This window comes from Drosophila obscura, unplaced genomic scaffold (genome assembly GCF_018151105.1).
Source record: "Drosophila obscura isolate BZ-5 IFL unplaced genomic scaffold, ASM1815110v1 contig_150, whole genome shotgun sequence".
Classification (NCBI taxonomy): domain Eukaryota; kingdom Metazoa; phylum Arthropoda; class Insecta; order Diptera; family Drosophilidae; genus Drosophila; species Drosophila obscura.
In genome coordinates, this window is record NW_024542736.1 from 330,801 (window position 1) to 345,585 (window position 14,785).

Consider the following 14,785-nt stretch of genomic DNA (forward strand, 5'->3'; position numbering starts at 1 on the left):
CGAATATTCGCGTGTGATTTGTGTACTGTGCATCCTGGGCAAAAAAAAATATTCAATATTTCGCCCCATGGAATTTTTAATTTAAAAACAACAACAAACACTCGTCATATTTAGTGATCCCCCTACGGCTGTGCACACACTTTGGGGAACGACTTTGGGCTACTTTTGGGTTAACTAAGGTCCGATAAGATATCGCAGTAACTATGACGATCCGTCTTATCGGAGAGCAGAGTGTGGGAGCGTAGGAGATTGGAACGTAGTTGCAGTTGGGCGACCGAAACTGAGACCGGACGTGTTTTGATCGTGTTTTATTGTTGTTTATTGTGCAAGGGATTTTGCACGCATTTCCGATAGATATGAATTACTCACTCCGTGGCTCGTGGGGGTCTTCAGGCGTCGCCGTTTGACTCAGCACAGCCTCTGCGCAACAAATTGTTTTGGTTTGATCCAACATTTGTTCGCAACTGTTTTTTGTACCCTTGAAGTGAGAATAGAAGGGGAAGAGGAGGGAACAGATGTTTTTAGTTCCAGAAAAGAAGGGAACGGAACGGAACCCTTGTGTTTGGGCTGAAATAAGTTTACAAAAAGAAAACGCTAAGAAAAATAACAGAAAAATAAAAATAAATGAGAAAGAAAAATCCAAAAGGGTATCCCAAATGCTTCAGCGTTTCTTTCCATTTGCTGCTCTGGCGGACCAAGACTTGTGTTTCCTTTTTGAATCAGGTTAAAAAAGTAAAAATTGTGAAAACTGGTCGGAGGAGGAGTAGAAGACAACAAAAAAGAGGAGGAGGAGGACCTGTTGGCCAGTTCGGTGTGCTGTTTGCCTGGGTCTTTGTGCTGCAGACACTTTCTACTAACGTATTTCTCTTGGCACTGGCTGTGGCATTGCATAAAGCATTAACTGGTTAGGCGGTTCGGCCGGTGGGGCCTTTTGTGGATGCGGATTCCGGTCTGGGGGTCTTATCAATGAACTTGCCAATTGGATTTGTGTGCGGGCTAAAATTGCAGCCAAGGTTCAGGGTTATTTTCGAGCAGCAGCTAATTCAATTGTTGGCCCGGGCCCTACCCTCCGCTTACTGCTGAAGCAACAGAAATGAGAAATGCGGCCAAGAAGAAGTCGCATAAATGCAGGGCCCAGAGTCTCGCCCCCAAAGGAGGCCACTCAGCAATGGGGTGTAGGGGTGGGTGTTAGGTTTGGGCGCATTGAAAATGTGTTAATTACAGCGAAAAAAAAGTCAAGGCACGGGCCGAGGGATCGTCGGATCTCTGCTGTGCCTCTGCCTCTGCCTCTGTCTCTGTGACTGGCTGGGGTGTAGTACGTTGGGGACAGGCGGAGTGTGTGCACAGCATTCGGAATTAGATCTAAAACACAATCTCAACTCAATTAATTTAAGCAGCTGAATGCCGCGGAAATGCCAAACAAATGATAACGATAAAGATATAGTAGTAAAGATAAAGATATAGAGAAACGATCTACATACAAAGCGCACGCGTTTAAAGTAAATGCTTCCCAGAGCAGCTTAAATTTCAACGCCCAACACATCGAACTGTGGAAAGATCAACTGAAATTACGAATAATTAAACCGAGAAAAGCGAACGAAACAAATAAGAAAAAAAATAACAACAAATTGAAGAAAAAAACAACAGCTAACAAAATGCCTATCGTTGGACAGCAATATGGCAATGGCTTTCGGCCATATAGCTCCTTTCGAGTGCCGCGCGGCAGTTGCAGCAACAACAATAGTCCCAATGGCCAAGTGGCAGGATCTGTGGGCTCCTCCCAGCCACTAAGCAGCAATGGAGCCAACATTAACACACGTGTAATGGTGAAATCAGCGCCAGGTGCTGGAGCACCAGCAGGGCCAAATAGGAGCAAAAACACAGCAGCCTCATCCTCGTCCTCATCATCCTCGATTCACCAGCAGGGAGTGGCAGCCGCCCCAGCCAGCGGTGGGGGCAACTTCGTACGCCAACAGCCATGGCGCAGCAGCTACTGCAGCATCAGCAACAACCGCCACAAAGTGCAGCAGGAGGGGAGCTGCTCTAATCCCAGTCCCCACCAGCAAAGATTGGGAGTGAACAGCAGCACATTCAAACCGCTGACACCGAAACTCATTCGGAGAATTGAAACCACCTGCTCGTCCGCCACGTTGCGGCATGGCAAGGCGAGGGCACCACAGCCACCGAGCAGCGCCCAGCAGCTGCCACCGCCACCACGTCCTGGACCCACGCCCAGCACTGCCAGAAAACAGTATCAGTCAGCAGCAGTTCCCAGCCAGATGGGGACACCCACGAGCCAGAAGCGCACCCACCAGACGGCGGGCAAATCCGCCAAGGAGAACTGCCCAGGGGCGCGCCTCACGCAGCGCTCCAGCAAAAACTATCCGGCACCGCAGCCACCGACAGCCACAGCCACAGCCGGGCGCAGCAGGCAAACCACCAATGATCTCACAGCAGGACGAGGAGCAGGAGGAGTCGTTGCCACTCCTCTGTCACAGCGTAGGCAGCTGCCGGCCACGCCCAAGCTGAGCTTCAAGCAGCGTAATGGGTGCACCACCACCAGCAATGGTGCTGGCGGCGGGAGCTCCTCGACCGGCTCCAGCGACTCCCACGACTCGCCGCGACTGAAGAAGGCCTTTTCGAACAAGTTCCCCCAGGGCCTGCCCTTCGAAGAGGAGTTCTATGGCAGCAATCGCAATCGCTCCTACTCGCAATCCTCCAGCAATTATAGTTTCTACAGCTCTGTGGGCGCTGCCACCACGCCGCACGACGATGATGACGACTACGGCGACGGATACGAGGATGTGGAGGACATTCATGCCGACGAGTTCCAGCGCAAGCCTGCCACCGATGAGTCGCTCTACGTGGACTTCTCCAAACTGGTTCAGAGCCGCCAGCAGCGGCAGTATGTGCCAGCCAGCTCCTGGATCCGGGCATCGCCCGAGCACAGCAGCAGCAGCTGTAAGCTGACTCCCGCCCAGCAGAGGCGCAAGAGCACCAAGTACGCCCGCTCCATGCACGAGTATCTCTACAGTGATGACCACCAGAGCGTGGCCCAGTCAAAGCATCGCCTTTCGGTGGTGGACGAGCCCGAGGATGGGTACTACAGCTATGCGGCGGGCACTCCCGAACCCGAGACGACGAGTCCATCCACTCCCCGGACGGACATCTATGTGGCAGCTGCCTCGTGGGCTCCCAAGCCGCTCTATCCCGACCGCGTGCTGTTGCCATCGTCAGATGGGAAACAACAACAATCACAGAAACACATGCCACAACAAGCAGCAGCAGCCACAGCAACAACAGCAGCGCCGTCGGTCCGAGCACTTGGGGTCCACGACGTGTGAGTATAAGTGAGTGTCTCTTCAGCATTTAGCATACGGCATACGTCAAGCGGTATGCGGAAACTGGAGCCTAGGCCTTGAGTGGTGTGGTACACGTCCACGTCCACTCCTCTTCTCTCCAGCTGCTGACTAAGCGTTCTGTCCGCACTTCATTTTTAAGTCCAATCCCCCCATGCCTCCTTCTTCAATTTATTTCTCGTTGTTTTTGTATTTCTTGGCGCTGTGCCGCTACGATTCGGTTCAAGATCTCTCTCCCAAATTTGGTCAAGCACACCGCCCCTACTTATGAACGATCTGTGTGTGTGTGTGTATGTGCTCTGTGTGCGGTTCTGTCCAAATAGTCGGACGACGACGACTCATTAGGCAACTCAAGCGCCGGGTTGTGCAACTGCTGCTGCTGCTGCTCCGAGAGTTTTCAGCAGCGATCTACAGGGCATTTGTTGATTTAGGGTTTGTGCCCCAAGAGTTTTGGCCTCATTTTAAAAGAACTTTCTAGCTATCCCTCCCCTGATGCTTGAGTAAGTGCCAGTCTTTCGGATGAGTAATACCATTACACGGTGGAAACTTTATGTTCGGCAAACAATTAACACTTTTTCACACATCTCATCTAATCTAAATTAATTTTGATAGAGGAAGTTTGTATACATTTGATAAAAGTTGATTTTGTGTGATAGTTAAACCCGTTCGTAAATTTGAAACCTGTTTTTATGCACTTAATTCTTTACCCTTGAAGTATTAAAAATAAAAAAAATTAGTTAGACGTTTGAAATGCACAGAAGAAAGGATCTGCCACAACCCCAAAGGCACTCCCTTCCAGTGCTTCCAGATTTATGCTTCGAGAACTGGCGCCAGAGCGCACAAGAAGGTTGAAAAATAGTTTTAATGGCCGAGGCTCGGTCTCGAGAAGCAAAAACAATATACCACCATGCAGTTTCAATGAACAAAAGCCTCGGATTACTATGTCAAAACTGTATTTGAAAGTAACAAACTGGGTACGGGGTAAATTGATGCCGCCACTTCCAACGTCAGGACTGGTTGATTTTCTCGCTTCCAGGGTATTTTAAAATTCGTATCATCGGAGTGTAACCTTCCTTTATGGTTTTCTGCCATAAAACTTCAGTATTTAGTATGTTTTTTTTTAAAGAACTTTTAATTGCCAACATCCTTTGGGGACATTCCTCAGCTTATATTTTGCTGTTGCCTTTTGCAATTATGTCAGCAGCTGCCAGCTACCAGCTACCTGTGTTAATGGGACAAATAGGGTCTGGCCTGTCCGCTGATGGGAGGGGCCGACGGGGCAGACGGACTTCTGTTAAGCCGATAATGTCTTTTGGCTTTGAATTTTGTCGCGTTTTTTGTTTGCATTTTGTTTGCCTCTGTATATTTTTTGTTGTTGGAGCTCTCGAGTTCATTTATCTGACGTTTATCACGATCTAAAACCGGACCTGTCTCCGCAGACCCATATACGAACATAATCGATGCTGCTACCGCCATCAGAACAGCGCCTAGCCATAAAGCTTAGATCTTGAGCTTACATTCAGCAATCAGCGGCATTCTCGAGCAGTTTCCGACAGCCAGCAGCAGACAGTCCCCCACAATGAAAACCATAAATAAATCAAAATACAAAATATAAAAACAAAAGTAAATAATGGTTGCAGCTCCGGACGCTGTTTAATGTTTATACGAAATGATTTTAATGCATTTTATTGACTTCCTATAAACAGTCAGAGCCCGAAAGGTGATTGACTACTCGGAATAACGAAACCCCAACCCCAAACCCCCAAATGCCCCGAACAAACTCTCGGATAAATCAACGTCAAGAGAGATGGAGGGAGAGCGGCGGTGCTTCTAGACTTGATTTAAATCGAAGCGAAAAATTCAGAACGCTTCCTTTTTCGTATTTAAGAGGGGGGGCTTAGAGGGTGGGGGGGCCTTTGGCATATTTAATTTTTGGCCTGTTGTTGAATTCGCTTTAACTGTTGTTTGTTTTCGTTAACAGTAATGGCCGGCACACACACCGTAGGAGGAGGAGGTAGCTGAGCAGGGAGGAGGAGTAGCTCTCTCTCTGTCTCGGGGTAAATTACATTACGTTCATTGAACCTCGAGGCCCGATCCGACGAACCCCAATCCGTTCCGAGATCTCTATATCTCTCTCTGTCTCTCGTTGACTGACGGATCCGAAGCGACTTTGAGTCAAGACTTCAGACATTACTTGAACCTGACATGACCATCAGCGTGTGTGTGTGTGTGTGTGTGTGTGTGGAAAGTCGCTTCCTCTGTCCATGGGATGGCTTCTCCTCGTTATAGGAGTGGTGTCTCTCTCCCCCTCTCGAACAAAGGCATCATCTGCTTTATTTGCAGTGCTCATCTTTCTGTTTGAAGTGCTTATTGATGTGATGTCTGTTTTTGCTGTGTGGCAACCAATGACCTTGCAATTGGCCAACATCAACCCAATGATCTCCTCCTGCCACAGCCACTGACAAGTGCCCCGCATTCGGATAGCTGCCACCCAAATGGATTTGCATAATCCACAGCTGTGTTTGGGCCGGGCCGGGCCGCGTCGTTGGGCTGTTAACATACTTGGCCACTTACTCATTCTTTTTTTTTTCATAAAAACTTATAACAATATTTGTAACGTAACGGAATTTCTTTTGTCAGTTAAGGAGCTGCGCGACAATCATTTGCATGCCCCAAAGACCACATACGCTTACCCCGCCGTATAGTATACCTGTTCTCGAATCGAATGGAAGCCAAAAATTCCGGTTTCTCATTATGTTTCAGTTGAACGCCAGAAATATACGCAGAAATAAACGTATACGTATTTATTGTACTGACCCCTGTCGCCTAATCAATGAGCAGCTGAGCAGAATCAAACAAAGACGAAGAATCGCGCATAAAGTTAGTTATTCAAGTTCTATAAATCAGGTATGGCACATCTTCTAAGATCTCTTCTAAGGTGAACGGGAAAGAAAAGATAAATGATAGATCTTAAATGAGCCACCCAAACCCCGAGCTTCTTTAGAATAATTTTTCTATAATGGGATTAATGGTGAAATGGAGTTTTATTAATCGATAAATTACAAGAAATTATTTAATATATTCACAATGGATCCTTGGCTCGCCTAGAGCTAAGAATCGTTTAGAACCAAATGGATGTTGAGGCTACTAATTCAAAATAAGGAAATATTCAAGAATAGAAAATATGTACATTGGAAAATAGGGAATATCTCAAAGATATTTATTTAAAAAACAAAAAATATTGTTCCCCGTAATGAGAAAATAATAAGGAAACATAGCGAGGAAATCTCATCTGATGTGAGCTGTCAATCACAAGCTAAATATTTATTGAGCTAGTAGCACATATTTGGCATGTTCAATAACCAGACCCTGAAAGATCATCCGCTCTTTGTGTTCGTTTGAGTTTATTGATCCGAAATGGGAAACATATTTCGGATAACTCACTCGATGAACTGTCAATCCAACGCAAAGATACACAGCTATTGAGCTATTATTAGTGTGTGTCATACATATGGTTCATAAACCCTCGAAGGCTTGAACCTTGAACTATTTATTTCTCTGTAGCATTTTTCGGGGGCTATTCAACCTCTAGCGAGGCTTTATTTTTGTTACTTTGAATTTTCAAAGTGACGCATTACTTCTTCACTTCAATGGTAGCGAAAATTGGTATCCAATTGTTAACGCTTTTTTTATGGCATTTGTACCTTTGCTTGGTCTTTAAATGTTTAATTTGTATAAACACAAAACACCGACAGAGGGACTGGGCGGGCGATGATGGAGGGGAAACTTCACATATGTGCGCTACGCTTTTGCTTAATGTATTTATGGCAATTTCAGGGTCAAAGCAAACAGCGCCGCACCAAAAAAAAAAAAGCACAACCGATGCGATGGAGAGGGAAAAATCTCCTACGGAGCCCCTGCCCTTCCCACCCGCAGCAAAATGTTTGTCGGCGGTGCAGGCAGGCAGGCCACAGCCACAAGCTCTCTGGTGGGTTTAAAGTGTCTCAGTCTCAACCTCAGCTGCGGTTCAGTTCGGTGTGCTCTATGTAAATCATGACAAAAAAAAAACAGCAACAAATAAACTGGTTTTCGAATGATTAATTTCATAATTCAATAACACAGCACAAATCTTTGTATAAGAAACTATTTTCTGTGTATGGCTCTGAGATAGTATTCTGATTTTCCGAGTCTCCAAATGGCATTTAAAACCAGAGATGGAAATGTACATACCTAATGGATAGTTCTGCATTGATTCTCTTAAATATTTTTTCTATACTTATACTTTTTTGTAGTATTCCTATGAAATTTAGTCTCTATCTCACCTGTTGGATCTCCATGCGCAAACAATATATTTCTTGTCGTTGATTTTTGTTTTATTTGCAAGAAAAAAAATAAGGTGGAAAGGCGTTTGTACAAATTGCCAGCCATTAAGGAAGTTGGTCAAGACATTGAATGATGTTTGTCTTTTGTTTAATTGCATTGCATTTGGCATTAATTTCGAGAAGGGAAATGTTGCTTGCACAAAACAAGAATCGGTCAAGGTCGTCGGCGGCACAATCAAGGAAATGATGTGCCATGATAACAGCAGAAAATGAGAAATGGGGCTAGGCCTGGCCATATAAATGTTGTATCATCTTTATGCCTATAGAAAAATCAAGGCTAACAATTAAAATGAAACAATATAGAAACAAAGGAAGTGTATCTGTGAGCTGGCAGAGCCCTCAAGGGCGGGCAGTCCTTTGTATGATAAAACGCTGTGCAAATATGGGTGCGATTTTTTCATTTCCGATCATATTGAATCTTCATTTTGTAGAACGAACGCTGTGTCAATCACCCCTGGGAACCGCTTTCTGGAGTCTATCCAACTTTGTAGCCATATCTTATCGTCTTTCCCATGGGACTGGACTGTCATAACTTATTACCACTCAAAGGCAATAAAACACTTAAATTCCTACAATCACCTTCTGATCGTGATGATAATCGGTGTTCCACCCTAAGCAACATAGCATAAGTTACTAGGGCTTTATCTTATGCCGGGGAAGTGCTTCATGGATATTTATCTTATCTGTTTCGATTTCATATCAGAATTTTCCTGGCCAGGCAAGCCCTTTTATAACCCTATAACACTTTTGTTTACTTTATTTTTATTTCTTCAAGTTCTTTTGGGTCAAACGTGGCTTTCGATTTGTTCAGTTGCCTTGAGCGTAATATTTTATTGAGCCAATTATCTCTAACACACAGACATGTGCTCAGGAACACAGAAAACTCTGTCTAAAAATGATCCGACCCAAATTGGGTGGCTATTATGAACTTGGTTTGCCATTCGCTTCCTACTTCCCGCACAAGTGTGAACACTCTTTTCCACTCTGTCCAAAATCGAAACTGAAATCGGATTCTGAATCATTAATATCCAATTATAGTTTGCCATAAAAGTTGTTCTAATTTGCACGCAGCGTGTCATTAATCAAAATGCTGAATGAAAGAGCATGGTCGCTCCTATAGAGATATTCCTTTTATTAACTACCGTAAGCCAGCACAGCCCCATAAGGGGCTTCTCGACAGACGCCAGTCAAAGATCACTCTGTCTGTCAGCTGCTTTTTCGATTTTTGGCCCAAAGATACAGCAACAAGAGGGGTAACATAGAGGTAGAGGTAGAGTCTGTTTCAAGCCTACAGCACACTGTCCGCTCCACTCCACTCCGCTCCGATCTGCGTGTGTGTTCAAGTTGATTTCTTGAAGTGTGCGCAGGCGTTTTGAGCTTTTTCCATGGCGTTGTACGAGTAATTGGTAGACATACACAGCACACACAGCTAGGCTCAAAATAATAGGGATATTCCGCTAAGAATCCCTTTAAAATTTGTCACCTTTTTGAGGTGTTTCATAATCATTATGATGGCAGCTTATTTAATTTGGAAGTAGTCCAACAACAACAATTCGAGTAGGGCAGCGATCAGTCGCGCACACGACATGTATTATGTTTTATGCATTCTCTTTTATAAAAGCTAGAGTAACGGAATTTTAATAGAAGAATTTTTTGGTTAATGCAGTTGAAATAAAGACCCATATCTTCTACAATTCTTCCCGATAATGTTTGTGCTCCAATGCTCCTATTTGGCATTCCTTATTCGTATTCTATTATTTATCTGAGGGAATAACTTACAAAATATTCGTTACTATTAGTATGGCCGCTGCTGTAAATAGCTGTATCTGTATCTGTAGCTGCATCTGTATGCATGCGCCTCTGATATATGTGGATCTCGGATCGTACTTGTAGTCAAAGTCACTTTCAGCTTCACTGTCGACTGCTGCCCGCCATTCCGCTCCGCTCTGTTCGCTCTGTGTTCGGTTCTGCTTCCACCATAATTTGTGCCCAAATTTAGAGACCCAACCGATAGATAGATTTTTTTTTTTTGGGGGCCACGTGGGCGACATCAAACCGACAAAAACTTTCGTAATCGCTCCAATGGAAGTTGTTGCCTTATTAGCATATGGCTCTGGGCTCAGACTTCTTGTTAATGTGAATATCAGAGAATATCCGAGGCGGCACAGCACAGCCACTGCATAGGTCAGTTATCTTCCGATCAGCTGATTCATCAGTTAGCTAAGATCTCTGGCTGCTGCCGCTGCTACTGCTGCCCACCCGCATCTCGATTCGAATCGATTGGAACCATGAGATTTTGTTTTGTTGTGTCTGGTTTGTCTGGGGGTGTGGTGTGGATGTAACATGAACATGAGCATGAGAGCGCTACGCTCTGGCTACCTCTCTGTTGCCGATGCTATTGACACAGTTTCTGGCCTCGATCGCTGCTGCTGGTTGGGTTCACCTTCTCGTGGTTGTACTTTGTGGATTGTGTCATTTCCCCAGGCCAGATGAAGTACTCTCAAAGGCATTTAGCCAAAGGTGGGCTGCCGCTAGATAGCCAGCCAGCCAGCCAGCCAGTGAGCGAGCCAGAGCCAGGTAGCCATCCGGGCCAAGTTGATTAACTTGATTGGTAACGCAAAACTTATTCGCCAACACACGTCTCACAGCTGGGCCCAAGAATCCGATCGCGAGGAGACGTGCGACGACGGGTTGTGGCAAGGCGAGTGTAGAGCGTGGAGCGGCTTAGCGCGCACGCTGCTAAGTAGCTTTCCATGTAGACGACGGCCGGCTACGACTGACTGACTGCCTGCCTGCCGGTTGTCCAGTTCTTCTAATTCCCTGACTTGGTGTCACTTGGGCGTTGCTCCAAGGACGGCCGGCCATTCATCCGCACTCGGCCGCACATCAAGTGTTAAGTAATACTCGGACCACACTCCATATTAATCGTATTCCCCTCTCTCTCTCTCTCTCTCTCTCTCTCGTCTTGCAGTTTTGATGACAGCATTTCCTCCCGCCGGCGAAAGGAGCGTTCAAAGCGTTCGCATCGCAAATCTCCCGCCACGGGCCGGCGGCAGCATCAGAAATATCGATACAGGGACGAGACCTCGCACTCGAGCTCCCGTCGCCGGCATCGCGATCGGCCCAAGGATGAGCGCGACAGCGGGCGCAGCAACAATCGACAGTTGTCGTTGGCTAAGGTAAAAACTTTTCATTTTATCATCACACGGCATACACACACACACATACATACATACATACATATCGAAACAACAATGAAAATTGTAGGGACACAGGGCAACAAAAAAGAACAAATATACACACAAACAGAAGAAAAACTAAAGAAATGAAAAATCAAAATTAACACGAAAGGAAAAATCAAAACAAAATGGTAAAAGAACAAATTAAGTGTCAACGACAAGACAACTGACAGAAAAACTCTATCCTACAGATAGACTGACTATATGCTCCCCTCTAACCTACAGATACTTTATATGCACCTCTATCCTACAGATACACTATATGTTGCCCCTCTATTGTACCGATATATGTACCTAGCTAGCTAATGCATTTCATTGGCCGGCATTTACCCTTGTGTTTGTCTTCTGTTTGCCAAAACGAAAACCAAAACTTTGTTGCTCGATGATAGATCGTTGATCAGTTGATAAATTACCGCTATACCATAAGATACGCCATACTCCCGATACGATACGCGATGCGATGCTGTTCTTTAAGCGATATCTGGAAAAGTCCCAGCAGGTGGCCGATCACTTTGAGAACTCGCGGATACCGTGCTATATCAAAATGCGTGAGCTGCCGTCAGCGCCATGCAACGATCACTGCCGTGATCTACTGTTTAAAAGCTCCGCATTGCGCTATATGCCGTATACGGAGGATTGGATTGTTGTCGAGTATTTTGCGGATCACGACAGTGATTATCTTGTAAGCTAAGCCAAGCCAAGCCCCAGCCCTGCATCCGAAAGCTCTTTCCATAATATAATACTCTCTTTGCTCTGTTCTGTTCTGTGTGCTCTGTTATCGATCGATCGATGGCTGTTCCTCCGACTGTTTGCCAATCGCCTCCGCCTCTGCCTGTTGACTAACTTAATCGCTCGCCTTGCCTCACATGTTGCCTGCTTTACGAAATAATTCATTATAAACATACATTCGTACATACATACACTTGATTCTCGATTACATGTCGAGTGCTTTTCGGATTGCTATCAGACGATCGTGGGACGCCATTGCAGCACTCGCAGAGGCAGAGACACTCAAACGGTGAGGAGGCTCATTCTTATCTATGCAGCATTCTGTGTGTGTGCTAAATTTGTCATCAGATTTGTCACTTGCTCTTGCTCTTGTGTGGCTGCTACAGTAGATGCACTCCCAATGCCCAGTGGCAATGCCAATGCAGCAGCAGCAGTCAGTGTTTGTAGAATGACTGGGATGCAGTTGGATTGCACTTGAGTCCATCATCTATCCGCCATGAGTAGTGTGAGTGTGCGAGAGGCCTGATAACAATACATGGAACTTCTGGGAAATCTTTTATTGTGCCCGTTAAAATCAATTGATTCGAGGAGAAATAGTGTCTAGGGTTAAATATTGTGTTTATCGCGTATGTCAGTGACCTTAAAAAACGATAGTATTACGAAGATATCGTAATATGTTCGAGAGAAATAAGTCCCGCTAAATTATCGTATAATCGATGATTATCGTATATCTCGATAAAATAGTTGTATCGAAGAAAGCTCGTAAACGATTATTTTACGGACTATCAAAACGAATGATTGTTTTTCCGATCGTTTTGGGTATCATTTTTCGAATATTTTAGCAGCTTACGATGAGACTATGATGTTTTGGTCGACTGGGATGTTAGCATTGTGCCCCCAAAACACTAAAGATCCAAGAAAATCTATGGTTAGAGCAGTGTACATAATAAATATGTATATAATATTCCATTGAATATGCTTATATGTTAGCACGATCCATGAAGATGTACGAGACCCTGCAGTATACTGCAGCGATAAAGAATTGTATTGTACACAATCCCTTCCATGTTCATGGAATATGTTAAACATATTCTAGCAAGAAAGAAATCTGGAGAAGTTTCCAAGCATGTAGAAATTAAGCAATGTCTAAACTCCCAACATGAAAACAATATCTATCTATGTATAGCTCTACAAAAGGAAATTCACTTGAAAACCCGCCTGAAAGATTCATCATGGTTTGGCAGGGTATGGTATTATTATAAGAATAAAAGATATTCCGAATAGCTGATAAGATAGTGCCGCCTGGGAAAAATTCTTTCAATATGATGAAAATTTAGCAACAATTCTACCCAGCAATTAAAAATTTGCTTAATTAAGCAAACAATCTTTATAGTTTTCATTCACTGTGGCGGCACACTTCTCTGTCTACGTTTCTGTCTCCGTCTCCCTCCACCTTATCTGTGTATCCGTCTCTGTCCTAGTTAAATATTTTCGTTGATCAATTGATCATTTGACATTAACTCGTTGTTGTGTTCTGTTCGTACTGGTACTGTGGTATTACTGCTCTTCTCAGTTGCCCATTCCGCCGCCAATTAAGTGGGGGCTGCTGAGTAACGCGCATAGAATTTCCACCCAGTCGCCCCCTCGATTCGCCAAGATCTCGCCAAAATTCAGTTCTTTCGACAATTGGAGCAGGAGCAGATCATCCGCCATGCGGCAAAGGCGACGAAGGCGAAGAATGGCTTCGACCAGGATGAGAACGAGGATGAGGATGAGGATGCCTACTACAATGGGTATGATGATGATGATGATTGTGTGGCAATCACCCGTTGCCTGATGCTCAAGCGGCAGCGTAATCACTTCGATCTGGTGGCACTGTGCGATATGCCCGTGGATCGATATGCCGGCGACAATTGGATACTCGAGGAGTACTTTGTGGATCACACGGATGACTATCTCGTGAGTGGAGGCTGCTACTGCTGTCTGCCAGCCTGCCTGCCCGAGTCTGTGTTGTGTTTTTGTTGTGTGTTGCATGCATGCATGTTGTGTGTGTCCCCCTTCTCTCCATCAGTCTGTCTGTCTCTCTTTGTGACTCGTGTGCCTCGTGCCACTGCGCATGTCATGCCACCACACAGCTGACGATGCGCGCGCAGCTTTTCTCTTCTAAACACTTTTTGTTCTGCGGTGCCCTGCGCCGCCGCCATTGGAAAATTATAAATAAAGTTTTTTCTTTCTTCGCTGCGTGTTTTTTCGGTTTTCGGTTGGGAATTTTCAAATTTGAGAAAACCGAAACAGATTCAAATCTTCGTTTGTTGGCAGCAGAGTGTCGTCCGTGTTGCCCGCCGACATCAACCGTGTGGTCTGGTCGTCGTGGATTGTCGATTGTCGGATCGTCTTTTGGCCAGTGGTCTACCAAAACGTGTAACAACGGTACGCTGGGAGCATATCTTGCCTCTTGTATATATCTTTGTATATATGTACATAGGTATACATTGTATCTCGCTCTCTCGGTTTTATCGTTTCCTTTCGCGAACTTTGTTTATCTGTGTGATTGGGAATTGAATAAAGATATATAAAGTTATATATACTATGTATAATTCCTGTAAAGATATATATATACAAACCTATCAAGAAACGCATACAAAACTACAGAAAAAACGCAAAATTGAAACAATTGTTGGGCTTTAGAGGGCTACAACGTGACATAATACCAACAAAAATAAAAAAAAAAACTACGAAAATTTAAGTGTTTTAAAAATAAAATCGAAAACAGCAACAACATCAAAAGAAATATATAAAAAGTGTTAACAAAAAACCAAACGAATATCAATATACATATATGAGAGGCAAAATGTTTAATGGGGAAAGAAACACCCAGAAGTGCAGTGCAGAAAATCACACAACACAAACAGATTTTAATTGAATGAACTTTGCACTTTTCCAACAAAGTTTTGCAGATATTTTTTCTTTGGCCAAAAGGGGAGGGGCATAGATACAGACTAGTGCAACCGCATAGATAGAGATTGATGAGGCAGAAACAAATGAGAAATGAATGCAAAAGGAATCGAAACAAATG

General features: G+C 44.6%; 2 protein-coding genes across 4 annotated transcripts in view; both read left to right on the forward strand.

The window, feature by feature from the left end:
• LOC111066437 (serine/threonine-protein kinase Doa) overlaps nucleotides 1-14,785 on the forward strand; it is a 39,813-nt gene that overhangs the window by 3,836 nt on the left and 21,192 nt on the right. Inside the window, exon 4 of one of the 3 annotated variants that reach the window (XM_022355064.2) lies at nucleotides 10,713-10,920. In XM_022355064.2, the coding sequence (XP_022210756.1) occupies nucleotides 10,713-10,920 (208 nt within the window). Of the gene's footprint in view, nucleotides 1-10,712; nucleotides 10,921-13,986; nucleotides 14,140-14,785 lie in introns of those variants that run through there. The other 2 variants (XM_022355062.2, XM_022355063.2) reach the window with 2 other exon arrangements.
• Nucleotides 1,293-3,344, forward strand: LOC121403814 (flocculation protein FLO11-like). The gene has a single exon (XM_041591617.1). It carries the CDS (start codon nucleotides 1,656-1,658, stop codon nucleotides 3,342-3,344), a length of 1,689 nt encoding a protein of 562 aa, XP_041447551.1. The 5' UTR covers nucleotides 1,293-1,655.